Source organism: Schistocerca cancellata, chromosome 2, assembly GCF_023864275.1.
Source record: "Schistocerca cancellata isolate TAMUIC-IGC-003103 chromosome 2, iqSchCanc2.1, whole genome shotgun sequence".
NCBI lineage: Eukaryota > Metazoa > Arthropoda > Insecta > Orthoptera > Acrididae > Schistocerca > Schistocerca cancellata.
In genome coordinates, this window is record NC_064627.1 from 927,213,243 (window position 1) to 927,234,927 (window position 21,685).

General features: G+C 39.6%; 1 protein-coding gene across 1 annotated transcript in view; it reads left to right on the plus strand.

Annotated features, from left to right (window-relative positions):
- LOC126162875 (regulatory-associated protein of mTOR) overlaps positions 1 to 21,685 on the plus strand; it is a 307,137-nt gene that overhangs the window by 102,804 nt on the left and 182,648 nt on the right. The window contains exons 8-9 of the mRNA XM_049919663.1: positions 2,214 to 2,347; positions 11,121 to 11,309. Of these exons, the coding sequence (XP_049775620.1) occupies positions 2,214 to 2,347; positions 11,121 to 11,309 (323 nt within the window). The remainder of the gene's footprint in view (positions 1 to 2,213; positions 2,348 to 11,120; positions 11,310 to 21,685) is intronic.

Here is a 21,685-nt window from a genome sequence, read left to right on the forward strand (position 1 = left end):
TGCGCAGTTGAGCGCCCCACAAACAAAATTTCATCATCACAACCAAACTATTACACTTGTACCAGACACTCCACTGCTAGGACCAACACAGACAGAGAAGAGAGTCAGATTGGTCCTGCACAAGCTTATATGTTGGAGACTGACGTGATCCTGTCTGAGGGCATATCTGAGGATCAGTGTCCTGACTAGTGCCAATACAGTGGTCAGTAGTAATGCTGTGACAACTACTTGGTTTCCATGGTAGCATTTCCCTGCAACCCATTAGTGACCATCATAGGTGAACATTGGTGGTGTGGTATTGATGGGATGCAGAGGAGCTGCCACCTTTGAAGGCAGTGGATCTATGTCCATCAGCATTGACATGAAAAGACACTGCAAGACAATACTTGATGGCAGTTGTGTAGATTACCATGGAACCAGAGATTTCATTATGGGAGAAGAAATTGGTGGCCATTGAACAGGATGGCAGAGGCAAAGTTGATATCGGTGATGCCACAGAAATCCAAGGGTTGAGGCCATGGGATAAACCACAGACCCTTGTCAGGCAGAGATCTTGGATCTATGTTGGGTGCCATCTGAGCTAGTGGACCCACACTGTTGTGACCATCTGCAAAGAAGAAGCCTTGATATGTACTGGTGGTGGGTGCCAAATGTCCAAGAGGATGTGGTGATGAGTAGCTGTGAAGCTACTCTTCCAAGTGTGCACAGCAAGCATTAGATGCAGTATCAAGCATCATTTCCTTGCTGGTGTTGGCCACAACATAATCTTCAGCTTCTTTGACTCCACTGGCTGCTAGTTTGAAACCCAAGTCTTTCACAGGCAGTTGCCTGAAAAACCCTTGTGCAAGTTGCATTTTAGTTGTTTTGCTGTTTTATGAAATGTAAATTCAAAGTGTGAAAAGATTCTAGCTCAAATGTATTGTACACTGTGGGGTCAGCTATGACAAGAAAATCTAATGGTGAAGTGACTTGTTTGTAAGTGAAACTGGAAGTTTTTCCAGCATGACCACCTGGTGGCGTACATCAGACCATGGGTTTGTGTTGGCTGCCTGCGAGAGTGACACCCTAAAACAAACAACACACACACACACACACACACACACACACACACACACACACACACACACACACCTACGCATACACGACCACCAGCTCCATCATCTCCAGCCCAAGATGCTGGAGTTAGTGTTCATCTGTGCATGAGGTGTGCTTGCTAGACCTCTCCAGTCCTTTTCCGTTACCCTTGTTCCTTCCCTTTCAACACTTCTGCCTGAAGAAAGAGCCACTGGCTCTGAAATCTTGCATAATTACAACCCTCTTTTATGTGTGTATTCTGCCACCACTTGGTGAGTAGATTTTTTTATCGATCCAGTTAAATTATTTTGTCAAAAACTGATTGTTTTAATTGTTATTTTCCTACATTGTTGATGTTCCCACCTGGAGTTCTGATTTCCTGATATAACACAATTAAAATAAACAGTTTTTTTTGTTTTTCTGAGCAACAGTCATACAATAATTTTTAAATGAACACAGCTATTTGACTGTATTGTTCTTTATTTAATTATGGACCAGTTTTGGCCTTTTATGCCATTTTCAAGTGACTTAGTTTATGTCATTAACACATACTGCAGGACATCAACACAAAATTGCTCGTAAATTAAGGAAATATTTGTTCCCCACAAAATGCCAGATGTAAAATCATCATTTTGTAAAAAGATCATGAAATAATAGTGGGAGCATGTCATATTTAATAAAAACAGGTTTACTTTAGCATATAAAAGATGAACACATGTACTTGAGTCATACTGATAGTGATGGATTTCACTATCATTATGACTCAAGGACATGTGTTCATCTTTTATATGCTAAAGTAAACCTCTTTTAATTAAATATGACATGCTCCCACTATTATTTCCTGATCTTCATCTTTTATATGCTAAAGTAAACCTGTTTTTATTAAATATGACATGCTCCCACTATTATTTCCTGATCTTTTTACAAGATGATGATTTTACATCTGGCATTTTGTGGGGAGCAAATATTTTCTGAATTTATGGCCAATTTTGAGCTTGATGTCCTGCAATGTGTTAATGACGTAAACTCAGTCACTTGAAAATGGCATAAATAAAGAACAATATAGTCAAGTGATGATGCGTTAATTTAAAAACAGTTAAGATATATGTGCTTATAATTTACTTTTTTCAAATTTCCAGATGTGTTTCAAAAGCTGTTTCGGCAAGATCTCCTAGTCGCTAGCTTGTTTAGAAATTTTTTGCTAGCAGAAAGAATTATGCGTTCTTATGACTGCACCCCTGTATCATCTCCAAAGTTACCTCCAACCTATCAGGTAAATGTCTACACCTGCCTGTTGTTTTTTTTGTAATGCCTTTATTGATTTAGTGCGTGCTTGTGTGCTAGTGGTCTAGTTCTCTCACTCTACAACCAATGGCTATTTCCATGTTATACTCACTGTCAGGTGTAGAACAGTGCTTACAAATAATTTGTTATGTGATGTTACTGTATTTCCATTTCCTGTACACAAAAGTGGTTGAATTAAAGAATATGTAGTCAATAAATGTACATAATGTGCATTGCTTCAGCATTTATAACACAAATATATTACTTGGGGTGGCAGGTAAGGAAGTTCAGGACTGATTGGAGGGCTACTATTTGAAACGTATGTATTTTTCTCTCTCTCTCTCTCTCTCTCTCTCTCTCTCTCTCTCTCTCTCTCTCTAAATCATGCTGAGCAGCTAATAGGTTACTTATGCAAAGCTTGAGGTAATACACATGTGATCCTATCAGATCTTCAGTAATGACTTTCTTGCCAAATTAAAGTCGTGTGCCAGCTTATGATGTTCTCCGTAACTGTATATTTGTCAGAGAAAGCTGCTCCACATAAGAAAGGCAAGTATTTGGATTCAAGACGTGCTGTGGCACATTGTCAGTCAGTCTGATAGGATGATTCCTTTCAGTGACAGTCTGCTACAAAGTGAATGTTTTATCCTGAAACCAGCCCCTAAAAAATTCTCTGCCTCTCTCCCAGTTATGATGGTATAGCAAAGTGTTTGAGAGACGATCTGAATGATTTGAAGAAAATAAAAAAAAGGTATTTCCACATAAGAGCTGTGAGTCTATCTATGAGCGTGTTAAGATATCTCGTTAAAGCTTGTCATTATTGTGTAGTGGCACTGCAGAACTGAGCTGTAAAGAGTTATGGGAACGTAACGCAGTCATGCTTCAAATTCAGCTGTAGTGGGGCATGAGAACAGCCTGTAACACACATCTAAAGACTATTGAAACTGTTCATCAAGCAGAAAGACTCACTCTCCACAGTTAGTTACATAGAGCTGACAACTATTGGTATCAAAGCATAGATATACTTAGAAAACAATGCTGTCAGATTCTACAGCTTGCATCAATGTGTATCAAAGAGAAACTTTAAAACATTGTCCATCCATCTACTCAATGTCAACTGCCAAAAAAATTCAGAGTTTCTTAATTTGTTCTTTGCTTATTTCAAGATAAATATTGACAATACTTTAGGAAGTCAGTTCCCCCCTTTAACCACATCTTACAAAATATGAGACAGTGTAAAACATACATTGCATAACTTTGATTGTAATCCATTTAGCCTTGAGGAATAATCAACAAGCAGGCATTTGTCTAAAATGGCCAGATAATTCTGGTACAATGTTTTAACTCTATAAATATTTTTATTCATTGCTACAGATGCCAACAGCAAGTTCATTGTAATTGGTATAGGAGGGTATGGATATTGAAGCATTGAAGTGTTTTTACATTTCAATCTTGGAGTTTATTTCATTATATGCAAGGAGGGAAGCTTAATGTACCACCAGACTCTGTACTACCACAGCCGTCAGTCATATTACTGTAAGGGTACATTTGGAGATCAGTAGTATTCATTGTTAAAACATTTCTTCAAATGTAGATCCTTTCACAGAGTCTGGAAAGTTACACAAGTCACACCAAAACCCAAGAAAGGAAATAGTAGTAACCTGCAGAATTACGGACCAATATCAGTAATGTCAATTTACAGTAAGATTTTGGAAATATACTGTGCTTGAACATTATGAATGACCTTGAAGAAAATGATTCATTGACAAATAGCTAACATGGATTCAGAAAATATCATTCTTGTGAAGCAAAACTAGCTTTTTATTCACACAAAGTAATGAGTGCTATTGACAGGGAATGTCGAATTGATTTAATATTTTCAGATTTCCAGAAGGCTTTTGACACTGTTCCTCACAAGCGACTTCTAATTAAATTACGTGACTAAGGTGTGTTGTCTCAGCTGTGTGTCTGAATTGTGATTTTCTGTTGGAAAGCTTACAGTTCATAATAACTGACAGAAAGTCACTGAGTAAAACAGAAGTAATATCTGGTGTTTCCCGAGACAATCTGAGCAGGTCTTGTAGGTTGTTTGCAGATGGTGCTGTCATAGACTGTCACGTAATGTCTTCAGATGATCCAAATGAATTGGAAAATGATTTAGACAATATATCTGTATGGTGCAAAAAGTGGCAGTTGACTCTAAATCTTGAAAAGTGTGGAAGCATCCACATGGGCACTAAAAAGAACTTAATAAATTTCAGTTACATGATAAAACACAGAAATCTAATGCCTGTAAACTCAGCTAAATACTTAGGGATTGCAATTACAAATAACATAAATTGGAACAATCACATAGCTAATGCTGTGGGTAAATCAAATCAAATACTGTGATTTATTGTCAGAGTACTTAGAAAATGTAACAGGTTTACTGAAGCGACTGCTTACACTATGGTTGTCTGTACTCTTCTGGAGTATTGTTGTGTGGTGTAGGATCAGCTTCATATAGGATTGATGGAGAAGAATGAAAAAATTCAAAAAAGAGCAACTCATTTAGCATTATCATGAAATAGTGGAGAGAGTGCCATGGATATGATACACGAATTGGGGTGGCTCTCGTTAAAACAAAGGCAGTTTTTCACTGTGGCAGGACCTTCTCATGAAATTTCAATCACCAACATTCTCTTCAGAGTGTGAAAATATTTTGTTGGTGCCCTCCTCCAAAGGGAAAAATGATCAGAAAAACATAATAAGAGAAATCATAGCTCACACAAAAATAGGTGAGTGTTTGTTTTCCCCACAAACCGTTTGATAGTGGAACAGTACTGAAGTAGCTTAAAGGTAGTTTGATGAACCCTCTGTCAGGTGCATAATTGTAAATTGCCGAGTAATCATGTAGGTGTAGATGTGGAACCTTACAGTCAATGGGTTCTAGATTCAGAGAGAAAATATTTCAACAAATTTCTTTCCAGAACACAGCAAGTAATTGAATATACTTTCAGAACAGTGGGAACTCATAGACAATAGTTTGTAAGCCAATGGAAATGTTGGTACAATTTTCTGACACTATTTTTAAATGTATACATATTCTGAACAATGCTATTGTTGACTTAGAGGTATCTCTGAACATCGAATAATGAAATCAAGCATTGTAAGCAAGTTACATGGCTGGACTTATTTATTCCATCACTTTCTATATTCAATACTATTGTCATAATTATTGAATATTTTTGGTAAATTGGCTGGATTTCCCTCTGTTTCTGTAGGGAACCAATGTACACAATAATTTGTATCAGTTTCATTGTACTGTCATGATTTATTTCTATAAAATGAGTTGTTATTCACATTTTAACATTTTCTTAACAAACCACATGGAAGTGCATATGCCATCTTATCTGTTTGTTCTTATGAACTATGGTTGTTAATTTCAGAAGAAATGCTAATATTAATTTTATGACATAACATTGATAGTTTTTAGTGTTTGTACCTGCACAGTTACCTCATCTGAATGTACGATTGCCATTTAGTACTTGGTCATTCCTCTCCATGCCTTAATAACCACTTTGCATTATGTAAACAGTGAGAGAATTAAATTTTTAGTGTGTTCCTGAACCAGTTCACAAGTGTCACTAATAGTTTCTTTTATTCATGGTTTCTTTTTTGTGACTGTATTTCCTGTAACCTTTCAACAGTTTGCAATAGGATTTAAATCAGGCCTGTTTTTTTTTTTGGCAATTCTAACATTTGAACTCTATTTTGTCTAAGGAAAGTTTTTACAAAAATAGAAATATGTAACAAATAATTTGGAACATCGTCTGCTTCATACTTGATACAAACAATGACCACAGGACATACTTTCAAAGCTCTGTGGCAAGGAGCACAATCATCCTGGAAAATGCAACTGGAAACATCTCCAAATTGGTCTCTTATTGTGGTCATAACCTTTCTTTCAGGGATTCTGAGGTATATGTTTGCATTGGCTGCGTCATTTATGAAATACAGATGACCTACTCCATGAATGGAAATACATCCTTAGATCATCTGTCCTGTTGGATGTTTGACTGTTTGTGTTATACACGAAGGCAAAAATTCTTCACTTACTCTGTGATGTACAAATACTTTGCCATCAGTGCCAAGCACATTAAATTTAGACTCATCTGGAAAGATTACTCTGTTCTGCATCTCTGGTGTACGCATCTCATGACTTTATCCTATTTTAGCTGCTGTTGTCACATTGTTTTTGTCAGTAAAGTCTTCTTTCTAGGCTGATGGGCAGCGAGTCTAGCTTCCAGCAATCTGTTTCTAATAGTTATAATCTTTACTGAGACAGTACAGATTTATTCCCAGGTTCACAGCAGTTCAATTGATGATCCATGAGAGAAAATCTGTCCTGTTTGACTGTTGACGCATTTCTTGTGCCTCTTCCTTCCTCACAATCAGCATTTCATTCTCTCTGTACCTGTTCAGTAATCTTGAAATTGTAAACTGATTAATAGCTATCTAGAGGATCTCTGTCTTGTGCTGAGACCAAATAGTGCATAAGCAAGTGTAGCAGCTTCCTTCTTTCGCATTAATTCCTCTGACCTGCACATCTTTCCACTTCAATGTGTCAACACAAGATGACTGTATGGACACTGCTTCATTGTAGATGACAACAGTGGCAACAAGGAGTTGGATATTGTTGGAAAAAATGTGACAGGAAGTAAAACAATAAAGGCAAGAATTTGTAACCGTGACTAACATTCTTGTTACCAACAGTGTGATCTCTTGCACATGAACAAGCAACTGACCCTGCGATTGGCTGAAAGTTTTTCAGCTGAAATACTGGGATCAGAGTTAATAATATCCCAGAATTACTCCCAAAAATGATGAAATAAAACAAGAGTTTTATGTTTTTGTATGATGCAAAAGGCTATTTTTCAGACCAAGCATACAAGTAGCCTGGCAAATAATAATAATAATAAAACACCACTGACCTTGGCAAAACACTGCAAAAATACATAAGACAAGTAACATTTTTTTCCATCAAGGGAGACCTACAAATCCAATAATAACTATTACCTCTTTTCAAGATAGGCTATCACTAAGGCAGAGTGTCAAATGTAAGCAGAACCCTTGATATTGCCTTATGTGCTCACCATATCTCTACAACAATATTTTTATTTGTTTTATGTCTCATTAACATGTCATGATGATGTGTACTGTAAGAATACATCAGATACAGATAGTAACTTCACTCTGCTTAGGAAGTCTGTTATAAAGAAGTTATGTGATACATCAGAACGGAATTATAGAATATCAGACCAGAACTTCAGCCCACATCTTTGCCTTAGGCAGCTGTTATAGTGGAGCAAAGCTGAGCCACCACAGGTGTATGGCAGTCAGAAAAGAACAGCACTGGTGAAACAAAATCATCATTGCAGCCGGCACACAATTGTAGTGATGCTGGTAGCAGAATGGCACAAAAGAGAGCAATGCTGAAGGGATCAAACATGTTCGTCTGCTGAGCTCCAACCAGAGTATTGGTGTAACTTTAGCTATACTGAGTGAGGTTGAGGTGGCACAGTGGTTAGCACACTGGACTCACATTCAGGAAGCCGACGATTCAAACCCGTGTCCAGCCATCCTGATTTAGGTTTCCCGTGATTTTCCTGTATCACTTGAGGCCAATGCCAGAATGGTTCCTTTGGAGGGCACAGCCAACTTCCTTCAGAGATTTATATTTTCTGTAGATTTTATTTCTTTCATTGTCTTAATATGAGAGCCAATAATGAAATTCAAAATACATAGCTGACAAACACATAAAAATCATATTTTATCACAGTCAGTTCACAAAACCATCTCTTATATGGACAGCCTCATCTGAAGCTCTATTGAAGTTTCATCCTGTAAGATAACTACAATTGTAGAATTACATATTGTATCATCAAATGTTACTTCATAATTTTGTCTTTGGCCTCTGTTTGCTTCAGGTTATACCAGTAAAACTAAAGAAGTGCAGAGTCAACTAATCCACAGTGCTTATTAAGTATTTGGTTGAGTGTTATTGACAGCATATGTCAGAGTGCTAGGCAGCAAAGACTTAAAACATTATTTTATCTGAGAGCACAGATGTTAAATAAGGGGTTTCCAAGATGTCATCTGAAAACCCTTGTTTTGGTTGAGGAGGTTATATGCTAATTGTGTTTTCCTTGACCACTGAATCTCAGTAGGATGAGGCTGTGGCCAGTATTTTAACTTTCTCATAATCCGTGGAATGGATTATTTATTTATCTATGACTGACTTTCTTGTTATCAACAGTGTTAACTCTGACACACTCATGTTTACTCCACAGTGTGAAGTACTTTAAAAATCTTGCAAGTTACTCTCCTTGAGAATAGCTGAAAGATTGTCAGCCAAAATGTCGATACAAGAGTTATTAACATCCCAGATGCGCTCCTGAAAAGTGATGGAAAATTCGATCTGCTGGGAAAAATTCAAGAAACACTACTCTAGTGTTGTGTTCTGCAGACACAACCAGTAAAGATAGCTGACAGTGTATGTGATCCATACTATTTAATTTCTTCCTTTCAGAAATTTTATTTGACTGCAGGAAAAAATTTCCTCAAGCAGTAACTGGAGATGTTTAAAGTAAAGGTTTTCATGTAACAAGTAGTTTTTTAATCTTCCCAAAATACTTGGCTCACAAAAACCCATAGTTAGCAGCAACCCATGAAGTAACATAACTATTGATAAACCTATGTGTTACCCAGCATTTACTTAGCTGACAAATGATGATCACCATAGTGAAAGTATTTTCATTAGCTAATTGCTTTAGATTGCAAATGGTTTGGACATTTGTTATTATTTTTGCACTGGTATGGATGGATGCAGCATGCCTTCAAGGTAGGATGAAGGTGGCAGCTTCGCTACGCATAGCTGTACTGCTAAGTTGGCAGTTGTTGTGTGCTGTGATGTCCCGACTCGGAGAATAAAGGGAGTGGCTTGACAATGATGCTGATCTCATGGAGGACATAGGAAGATCTATGAGAATTGTTGCTAATGTCATACAAAGTACACGTAATATCCTATGAGCATGAACATTTTATGAAGTGTTGTATTGTAACTGAAGGAACAATGTAATTGTATTTCAGAGGAAGTGCTTTCTGTTATTTAGTAGAAAATTGAAGATAGGTAAAAGCTTCCAGAATCTAGCACAGAAACATCTGCAGTGGTAAATAAGCCCATGTTAAGTAGAAAATACAGTTTGAATATTTAATTAAGAGGCAGCAGTCAAAAGTTTTAGGGTAACAGCAATCTGAACATACACTATTTCAGAATTGGTGACATTTCGAAGCATTCTAAGATATTTGTCACAAAAAATATGAGTTCATTGTAAAATATAGGAAATGAATAATTTGGAGGTCTGGAGATCTGGGAATGTTCAACAGTAGAATTCTACTCACCCCATAGATAGTGGGTTGAGTCACAGTCAGTCACAATGAAAAGACTGCTAAACTTTTGAACAGTGGAAAATCTAGGATGAATTATAACAATATTGTTACTGCTCATCATATAGCGAAGATGCTGAGTCACAGACAAGCACAAAAAAGCTGTCACAAATATGCTTTTGGCCGGTAAGGACTTTGTCAAACTTAGATGACAAACACACACACACACACACACACACACACACACACACACGCACACAAATGCAATTCACACACACACGACTGAAATCTCAGCCAATGCAGCAGCACCAATGCATGGTGGGAGTGGCAACTAGGTAGGGGTAAGGAGGAGGCTGGGGTGGTGAGGGGGAAAGATAGTAGGGCATGGATAGTGGACAGTGATGCGCTGCTGGGGAGCGCACAGGGATGATGTGGAAAGAGGGTAGGGCAGCTACGTGCATTCGGGAAGTTACTTGGAGGGCAGCGGAGAGGTGGTCATGGGAATGGGGGATAGTGGAAAAGGAGAGAAGGAAAAAGACTGGGTGCGATGGAGAAATGAGGGCTGTGTAGTGCTGGAATGGGAACAGAGAAGGGGCTGGATGGGAGAGGACATTGACTAATGACGGCTGAGGCCTGGAGGGTTACGGGAATGTAGGATATATTGCAGGGGAAGTTCCCACATTTGCATTTCAGAAAAGCTGGTGTTGATATGAAGGATCCATATGGCACAGGCTGTGAAGCTGTCATTGAAATGTAGGATGTCAAGATTTGTGACAGATTTTTTTTTTTTTTTTTTTTTTTTTTTTTTTTTTTTTTTTTTTTTTTTTTTTTTTTTTTTTTTTTTTTTTTTAAGCAACTTTCCTTTTCACTGCTAAACTTTTATCATTTGGACAGAAAAGTCTTGCTTTGTGTGTGTGTGTGTGTGTGTGTGTGTGTGTGTGTGTGTGTGTGTGTCTAATTCTGATGAAGGTCTTTTCGGCTGAAAACTTACTTGTTTGATAGTATGTCAAACTGCCTTTGCTAGCCAAAATTGGGCCTTTTTTGTCAACCGTAAAATCAAAACTGTAACTATTTTTGTATACATAAAGTAATGTTTGCATTTTTAAGCAAATGCTGATCTTTGTTAATTGTAAGGAATGAGTCTCAGAATTTCAAAACTCTTTTGTTGTTTCTCCATCACACAATTTCTGCTTTGGATCTTATATTCCTAGAAGATAATTTATGCATCGATTTACAAAGGAAATATGGCCTGAAATACGGTAATACAAAATTTCATGTCACTATGACAGGATGTATCCATTGTCATTTATTTTTGCCTAACATTTCTTTTCTAGCATCCCATGTGGCAAGCGTGGGATATGGCCCTAGACTTGTGCCTTTCACAGTTGCCTGCGATAATGGAAAATGAAGAGCAATTTGTTCATTCACCATTCTTTGAAGAACAGTTGACAGCTTTCGAAGTGTGGCTTGGGCTCGGTTCAGACAGACGAAGTCCACCAGAACAGCTTCCAATTGTACTACAGGTATGACAGTATTTCAGTTTTTTTTGCCAAGCCATATTGTTACAGGAAAAGATGGGAGAATATGTAGAGAGCATAACAGTTATGTTGCATGTGTCTAATGGTGTTAAACTAAATAAAGCTGATGCCTTATAACATTTACTGCCACCACAACTTGTGTAGTTTACACATTGTGGCATTCAGAGATGCGCACTGTTCAGATTAATTTTCTATATAGATAATTATTCTGACACAAACAATGGAAAATCCAGCATGAAATAGCCATATGAATATTAGGATAGACAGCTGCTCACCACAAAGAGAAGACGTTGAAAAGCAGACAGGAACATTTAACAGTAGACTGTTAAGGTTTAGAAAAAAATTATTTGCTTTAGTTGGTAGTTGCCATTTTATTTTATCTACTGCCTATTGGTCTTGGTATTAGTACCATCATCAGGCTGTCCCCAGGTGAGCAGTTGTCAGATTCAGTTCCCTAAGAAAGTGTGAGTAATGACACACCTTGTTGAGGAAGTGTGCTTGATGATTACATGCAAGGATATTTGTGTTGGCTGTTGTACCAACTGGCAGTACACGGAGGTGACAAAAGTCATGGCCTATCTCCTTTTGCATGGCGTAGAGCAGCAGCTTGATGTGGCATGGACTCAACAATTCGTTAGAAGTCCCCTGCAGAAACGTTGAGCCATGCTGTCTCTATGTGTTGTTGTTGTGGTCTTTAGTCCTGAGACTGGTTTGATGCAGCTCTCATTAAAGCTGCATGCCCTCGGGAAAAATTACGGCTGTAGTTTCCCCTTGCTTTCAGCCATTCGCAGTACCAAAACAGCAAGGCCGTTTTGGTTAGTGTTACAGGCCCAGATCAGTCAATCATCCACACTGTTGTCCCTGTCTCTATAGCTGTTCATAATTGTGAAAGTGTTGCTGGTGCAGGATTTTGTGCATGACCTGACCTTTTGATTACATCCCATAAAGAGATATTTAAGGTAATTCTCATTCATTGTTCTGTCTCAGTTGCTTACTGAGACGGAATGATAAATGAGAATTATCTTAAATATCTGCTTATATACAGTTGCTGAATTCTCTGAAGAAGATTATGTTGACTGTTATGTGTGATGGGATCTATGTTATGTGATCTGGGTGGCCAAATCATTCGCTCGAATTGTCCGGAATGTTCTTTGGACCAGTCACAAATAATTGTGGTCCCGTGACGTGATGCATTGTCATCCATAAAAATTAGGTCTTTTTTGGGGACGTGAAGTCCATGAATGTTGGCAAATGGTCTCCAAATAGCTGAAGGTAATGATTTTCAGTCAGTGATCAGTTCAGTTGAACCAGCCGACCCAATCCATTCTATGTGAACTCAGCCCACACCATTATGGAACCACCACCAGCTTACACAGTGCTTTGTAGACAACCTGGGTCTGTGGTTTTGTGGGATCTGTGACACACTTTAACCCTCTTCAGCACTTACTAATGAAGTTGAGACTCATTTGACCAGACAGCGGTTTTCCGGTCATCTAGGGCTCAACCGCCATTGCTTGTCTGTTAACATTGACAACTGTGCGTAAATGCCACTGCTCTCGGTCATTAAGTGAAACTTGTCGGCCACTGTGTTGTCTGTGGTGAGAGGTCATGCCTGAAATGTAGTATTTTTGGAACACTCTTGACACTGTGGTGTCAGAATATTGAATTCCCTAGTGATTTCCGAAATTGAATGTCCCATGCATCTAGCTCTACCGTTCCTCATTCAAAATCTGTTAATTCCTATCATGTGGCATTAATCACATTCACAAACCTATTCAAATGAATCACCTGAGTACAAATAACTGCTCTGCTAATGCACTGACCTTTCATAGCTAATGTGCGCAATATTATTGCCAACTGTATATGTGCATATCATATCACCATCCCATGACATTAAGCTAAAATCTGACAGTCTACTATTAATTGTGTCTCCCTGCTATGCAGTGCTTCCTCTAAGTAGTGTGTAGCATTCTGTTTGAATATTCATATTGTTTGTTGTTCAAATAAATAGATAATTTTAAAAATTTCAGTTGCAAATAAATTATTTGCAGGTATTGGGATTAACCCTTTGTGTTAATACAAATAGTTACATGTTAATTACTGTTTGTAACTTGCTAATGAATAACAAATGATATCATTGTATTAGCCTATGAATATGAATATCTGAGGCTTGATCCCCAGTTAATCTTATAATATTTTCTGTAACTTTTTGCTTTATTTTTGTCATTAGCAGTGATCTGGTAATTAGCAAACTACCAAGTTGCGCATGGTTCAGAGTCCACATCAAACTGTAGGTTTGCCTGGAACTGGTCAGAGAAATTATTTCAGAGGCCAGAAGAGAGCAGGGGCATACCACAAGCAATAATGTCATGACACAGAACTTGTCTACGGTGTACTGGGCCATATATATGGTAGGAGGTGAAGGAACACATTTTTGACCATAATTCTGCTCCTGTTTGAACCAGGAGGTTATAAACTGCACAGCGCTGATACTCATGGAGTTTGCTGTTTGTGTGTCAAGTTTGGTGGAAATGGAACCAGGACTTTGGGAGGAGATACAAAGATACGTGCTGATTTATACCAGCCTTTTCCCATGGCTTTGCCTATGTGCATGTAAGTCACATAATGCACACATCTCTTGGTCAATCTCCTCATGCCCTCTCTCTGCCCATCACCCCTCTCCGCTCAGACATCCCAATCTGCTGGTGTAGCCCCTGCAAGGCATTCCAATCTTACCTGCACAACACACCTCCCCCCACACATTATATCCGTCTCCTCCTACCCATGCTTTCTGTTAACTTCATCCTCCCCTTGCCTATATCCAACCCCTCCCTCTGTCCATCACCCCTCTATCTGTCCACCTTATCCTCCCACCTTTCAGCCTGTCTCCTCTTCCCTCCCCTCTTTCTGACAATCTCGGCTTCCTCTCCCTCTGTCCGTCTCCTCCCTTTCTCTGTATCCATCCCCTCCCTTTCTCTGTATCCATCCCCTCCATCCCCCCTCTCTCTCTCTGTCCACCTCTAACCCCTCTATCTCTCTGTCCATATCCTCCTCCTCCTCCTCCTCCTCCTCCTCCTCCTCCTCCCCCCACATTTTCACCTTCCCCTCTCCCTGCCGATCATCTGATCTCCCCTCTCTACCCATCGCTTCCTCCCCTTTTTTTCTTCTACCTCTTCCTCCTCATCTCTCATTATCCATTTTCTCCTCCCATCTCTATGCTCAGTCATTCCCATCTGTACATTGTAGCCCCTGCAAAAAGAGGTTGATAAAACAGACTGATGCTGCTGGCATAACATGCCTGATGTGCCAGGCAGCCTACACATCTGGCACTGGAAAACCATCCCCCTCCCCCCTCCCCTCTTGCTAAGTGGATTGATAAGGCACGCCGAAATGATTCCCACACAACATGGCTGTTGTGTGCAGCAGCCTGTACAACGGGGACTGAGAAAACATCGGTATGCCCATCTCTCCTTGTATTTTTTTTTCTTTTCATTTTTTTTCTGGTTTTATAGAGCTCATAGCTGCAGTTGTGTAGCCATGATTTTAGATGAAATTTCACAGAGAATTCAAGTTAGACCTGAAAAGAGTCATTGCAACAGAACTGATAACACAATAGTTTCATTAGAACATTCACAGAGTCAGAGGAAGATTATGCTGATGACTGTGATGAAGGTGATAATTGAGAAGTGTCAGATGACTGGAAAATTTTATAATTGAAAGACTCTCAGTACATAAAATAGTATACAATGTGTTCTGCCTTTTTGCTTGAAACTATAAATATACTGTAAGATGGGGAAAATGTGTATTATACACTTATTAGCAAGCTTAATGGCTGTACATAAAAAAATAAGAGAACTGGAGGGCAGGCTCCATAAATAGTGCAGAAATTTGCAGCTTCCTGTGGGGAGAATGTCAAGAGACAATTTTTAGACATTTTCCCTATTCTACACCAAAGGAAGAACATATAAGTATTGCAGCACTTCCTTTCTCACAATTAAAATACAAATTGTTCAACTTGTAGATTTTTCTGATGATGATTAGTGTTTTAGGGCACACAACAATGAGGTTATCAGCGCCCGGTAGATTTTTCTCTGGGATGGGATAAAGGTAATGTGTGGTAACACTAAAATTACATATAACATGCACTTTATTACATAATCAACACATGATGAATACATGTCTAAGTTCATGGCAGGCATAAAGTGCACTGAATCATAGTTCCTTAGATATCCCACATGTGGGCCCCTGTTGCTAGTCAGAGTGTTTCCCCTCTGTGGCAGCCGTTGTTACTGATGAGTTCCCACAACCTGTACTTGATCAAAGGAGGTTTTTTTTCCCTATCGTAACTTCAGTTGAGTCTCGTCACTCAGTTTCATTGACATTTCCTGTTGTTCTTTGTCACACAAAATTATACATAATGAGGTTTTTAAGAGTCCATTACAGCTAAATTGATTGAAGATATAATCAGTTTCACTGTTAGCCGATGTTTCCCAGCTGTTGTATCTACCAGGAGAGAAGTGTCTTCTGTAAAGAGGATGAACTTGTTCACTGTGGTGGAACGGAGTAGGGTATCATTTATAGATATAAAAAACAGGAAGGGCCCCAGCACCAAGCCTTGTGGCACTCACGTTGACGGTTCTTCCCTTAGATGGAGCTGGAATTCCATTACTATCAGTTAAGATATCCTATGCTTCCTATTTTTGTTACGTAAGACTTAATCCAAGTCTCCATTATTCTGCTTAAGCCACAGACTTCTGTTTTATTTAGCAGAATGTGTTGGTTTACACATTCAAAATCCTTGGATAGGTCACATAGGATTTTGACTGGTGTTGATTTGCTATTAAGAGAGTTCAAATCTGATTGATAAAGGACAAAATAGCATCATCTGTTGATAGACCAAGCCAGAAACCAAACTGTGTCATTGACTAAGTGATCAACAGTTATCCTGAAAACAGTTTCTGTATGACCTTGGAAAAACTTGTTAGGAAGGATACTGACTGATCAGTTTTTCACCCTGTCATTGACTAAGAATATTGTGTCTGTTATGGTAATCAACAGTTATCCTAAAAACAGTTTCTGTATGACCTTGGAAAAACTTGTTAGAAAGGATACTGACTGATCAGTTTTTTTAACCCTTCTAGAAAAGTGGTTCCATACACACACATTTTAATTGCAGTGGGACAACATCTCAAAGTATGTATTTGCTAAATGTGTGGATCTCTTTTATTTTACTATTATCTCTTTATCTTGATCTCACTAAGTGTGGTGGGAGTTACATGCTTCTGACTGAGTTTGGCACTGCTAGCTTGGGCTGTGGCATCACTCACTAACTGTTGCCAATTTTGACTGCAGATGTTAAAAAAATTAGGTATTAGTAATTTCCTCAGTGTTTTTTTACAATATCTGCACCATGATTTATTTATGTATCATTTACGCAATGTATGTTTTTTCCACTCTCCTTTTTTATAACTTGCCAGATAGTTTTTGCTTTATTATCATAGTTATCAATTTCAGATGTGATGTACATAATTTTAATGCTCTTTTTAAAATATTAAAATATAATCTATAGTTGTCTTTTTATGGGATAATCAGATATCCTTAGTGATACATACAACTTTATTGTTTCTGCAGGAAGTTCTGATCCCTCTAATAAGCTAAGATTTCATTTTAGTAGGCCAAAGATTGTTTCTTACAATACATTTTGTGCAATACAGCTTCAGTGACACAGACTCATTAGCATAATTCCAGGAGCCAGACTAGAGTTTTCAGAAATCAGATATTCTAAATGCTTCAATACAGCTTCAGTGACACAGACTCATTAGCATAATTCCAGGAACCAGACTAGAGTTTTCAGAAATCAGATATTCTAAATGCTTCAATGTGGACCAAACATGGGCAACCTTTAGGGACCTGCGGACCAGATTCACATGCTTCCTTAAGCTCATGGGCCTCCTTGCTAGATGATGCGACAATAGCATTATAGCATTATTTGTGCATAAAGTCCAAACTAGAGTGCCTGTGTCATTAATGTATGCGGGGCAACACACTGATTTGAATGGCACTACTTTTTTAAAACACTATGCCAACAAAATGTGCTTCAGAATAAGCATTTTTGAGTATATTCATTTTATTTTCACCTCATCTACAGATGTTTACATATAGTTATGCATCAGAGCATTGTTTGTTTACTTACTTATGATGTTTTACAACAATTGTCTTAAAAACCTCTGTTGCAAAATTCTGCACTGCTGTTAGTGAAGAAACAATGTTCATGATATGTGAATAAATGTAAACATCTGAAGATAGGGTACCAGGTATCGTGAAATGCCTATAAAAGCAACTGATTGCAGCTACATCATTATAAATTACCTTCAGTTTCAGCAGTTGTCTGTGTTCTGATAGGTCCACAATGAACAAGAATTATTTACTAATGTTAATACCAGAATGCATAGAAACACAAAATATGGCAATGCAATAAATAGGCAGTCCCAGTTGACAACTTAGAGATTTTTGGTAATGTGCAGATCATTAGTGTTTGAAATTTAGTGTGTTAATATCCACAAATATCACAACAGTATTATGTAAAGAATAGTTGCCACTCACCATATAGTGGAGATGATGAGTTGCAGATAGGCGCAACAAAAAGACTGTCACACAGTAAGCTTTTGGCCAACAAGGCCTTCATCAAAAATAGAACCTTCCTCCCCCCCCACCCCCCCCTTCCATGCGCACATGGACACACACACACACACACACACACACACACACACACACACACACACGTTTGCATGAGTGTTTGTGTGTACATCGTCTATTTTCGACGAAGGCTTTGTTGTACCTATATGTGACTCAGCATCTCCGCTATTTGGTGACTAGCAATGATCCTTTTCATAATATTGTTACATTCCATGCTGAATGTTCCATTGTTTAATACTATTAACATGCATTTTTTTAAATATTTGGCCAAAATACACTACTGGCCATTAAAATTGCTACACCAAGAAGAAATGCAAATGATAAACATGTATTCATTGGACAAATGTATTATATTAGAACTGACATGTGATTACATTTTCACACAATTTGGGTGCATAGATCCTTAGAAATAAGTACTCAGAACAACCACCTCTGGCCGTAATAACGGCCATGATATGACTGGACATTGAGTCAAACAGAGCTTGGATGGCATGTACAGGTACAGCTGCCCATGCAGATTCAACACGATACCAGAGTGACTGGCGTATTGTGACGAGCCAGTTGCTCGGTCACCGTTGACCAGATGTTTTCAGTTGGTGAGAGATCTGAAGAATGTGCTGACCAGGGCAGAAGTCGAATATTTTATGTATCCAGAAAGGCCCGTACAGGACCTGCAACATGCAGTTGTGCATTATCCTGCTGAAATGTGGGGTTTCGCAGGGATCGAATGAAGGCTAGAACCACGGGTCGTAACACATCTGAAATGTAACGTCCACTGTTCAAAGTTCCGTCAGTGCGAACAAGAGGTGACCAAGATGTGTAACAAATGGCGCCCCATACCATCACGCCGAGTGATACGCCAGTATGGCGATGAAGAATACACACTTCCAATGTGCGTTCACCATGATACCATTTTCTCAGCAGAGCTCCACACGGTTCTGAAGGCACTGGAGCAGATGCGTCATATTTGTGGTTTCTCATTTCCTCCGATTTCTTTTGTGCTTTACAGTTGTTACAGAACCTTTACCCAGCTGAGGAGTTGGTCCGGCTGGTATATGACCAATTGTAATTGCTTCAAAGGCAGGGTAAGCAGGTGTCATTCTGCTGGGTGCCAGGTCATGTAGGGATATGGGGAAATGAACAGCCCAATTTGGCTGTCAAGGAGGTGTGCAGAGGACAGGATGTGACACAGTGTCCTATTCCCTTGCAGTCTTTGTTTCTACTCTACACAGGAAGTACATGCAGTTGTGGGATGAGGAATGGATGGCGGTGATGGCCAATAAGCTGTGGTTGGTGAAGTCAACAGCCTGCCAGTTGCTCAGGCGGGATGAAGTGACCTTCTTGCCTCTTAGAATTGGGCACTGTCCTCTCACAGGTAGCTTGTTACTGCAGTGAGAGGATCCCCCATTTTGTGAAGCTTGTGGCATCTCTGTCCGCCATATTTTATAATGTGGATATAATAGAGGGAAACATTCCACGTGGGAAAAATATATCTAAAAACAAAGATGATGTGACTTACCAAACAAAAGCGTTGGCAGGTCGATAGGCACACAAACATACACACAAAATTCAAGCTTTCGCAACCAATGGTTGCTTCATCAGGAAAGAGGGAAGGAGAGGGAAAGACGAAAGGATGTGGGTTTTAAGGGAGAGGGTAAGGAGTCATTCCAATCCCAGGAGCGGAGGGGGAAGAAAGGACAGGTATAAACTCGCGCACACACACCCATATCCAACCGCACATACACAGAGACAAGCAGACATTTGTAAAGGCAAAGAGTTTCAGCAGAGATGTCAGTCGAGGCAGAAGTACAGATGCAAAGGTGTTGTTGAAAGACAGGTGAGGTATGAGCGGCGGCAACTTGAAATTAGCGGAGGTTGAGGCCTGGCGGATAACGAGAAGAGAGGATATACTGAAGGGCAAGTTCCCATCTCCGGAGTTCTGACAGGCTGGTGTTAGTGGGAAGTATCCAGATAACCCGAACGGTGTAACACTGTGCCAAGATGTGCTGGCCATGCACCAAGGCATGTTTAGCCACAGGGTGATCCTCATTACCAATAAACACTGTCTGCCTGTGTCCATTCATGCGAATGGACAGTTTGTTGCTGGCCATTCCCACATAGAAAGCTTCACAGTGTAGGCAGGTCAGTTGGTAAATCATGTAGGTGCTTTCACACGTGGCTCTGCCTTTGATCGTGTGCACCTTCCGGGTTACAGGACTGGAGTAGGTGGTGGTGGAAGGGTGCATGGGACAGGTTTTACACCGGGGGCGGTTACAAGGGTAGGAGCCAGAGGGTAGGGAAGGTGGTTTGGGGATTTCATAGGGATGAACTAAGAGGTTACGAATGTTAGGTGGACAGCGGAAAGACACTCTTGGTGGAGTGGGGAGGATTTCATGAAGGATGGATCTCATTTCAGGGCAGGATTTGAGGAAGTCATATCCCTGCTGGAGAGCCACATTCAGAGTCTGATCCAGTCCCAGAAAGTATCCTGTCACAAGTGGGGCACTTTTGTGGTTCTTCTGTGGGAGGTTCTGGGTTTGATGGGGTGAGGAAGTGGCTCTGGTTATTTGCTTCTGTACCAGGTCGGGAGGGTAGTTGCGGGATGCGAAAGCTGTTTTCAGATTGTTGGTGTAATGGTTCAGGGATTCCGGACTGGAGCAGATTCGTTTGCCACGAAGACCTAGGCTGTAGGGAAGGGACCGTTGGATGTGGAATGGGTGGGTTCGTCTTTCCCTCTCCTTCCCTCTTTCCTGATGAAGCAACCATTGGTTGCGAAAGCTTGAATTTTGTGTGTTTGTTTGTGTGTCTATCGACCTGCCAGCGCTTTTGTTTGGTAAGTCACATCATCTTTGTTTTTAGATATTTTATAATGTGATGCAATGGCAGAAGCAAATAGTGGTGGGGATCTGCCCTCTGTTTCAGCTGATGGTGAGTCGAGTGTGACTAGGGTTTTAAAGTTTTTTGAAGTGTCTGGACTCTGGTCTAAACTTTTAGTCTGGAGGTTTTAATGTTTTGCAGAGTGGCTTTCTTCTTTTTTTTTTTATTCTTGTGGTCAGCCAGCCACGTCCATCTGCTAATTGTTTAAGCTCCTTATATCACTATTTTCCTGTGTTGTTAATGTTTTACTACTGATGCAATACATTGTTCCGTGCCCCTGTGTGGGTACGAACATAGTTTTCCAACAGCACTATGTTTTACCTGCTGTTTTATCTTACCATTTTGTGTACTTCACTGACACACATCTCATTCTGTTTCCATGCTGGTGTTAAAGACCTTGCTTTCATACACACATACAAACATGTCCTTGTCCGTGTACATTTTGAGGAAGGAGTCCACTGTCCTATGTTGCCTCTGCATTGGTCGTACCAGACTAACATATACATATTGAGCCACCCCCACATTATACACTCCTGGAAATTGAAATAAGAACACCGTGAATTCATTGTCTCAGGAAGGGGAAACTTTATTGACACATTCCTGGGGTCAGATACATCACATGATCACACTGACAGAACCACAGGCACATAGACACAGGCAACAGAGCATGCACAATGTCGGCACTAGTACAGTGTATATCCACCTTTCGCAGCAATGCAGGCTGCTATTCTCCCATGGAGACGATCGTAGAGATGCTGGATGTAGTCCTGTGGAACGGCTTGCCATGC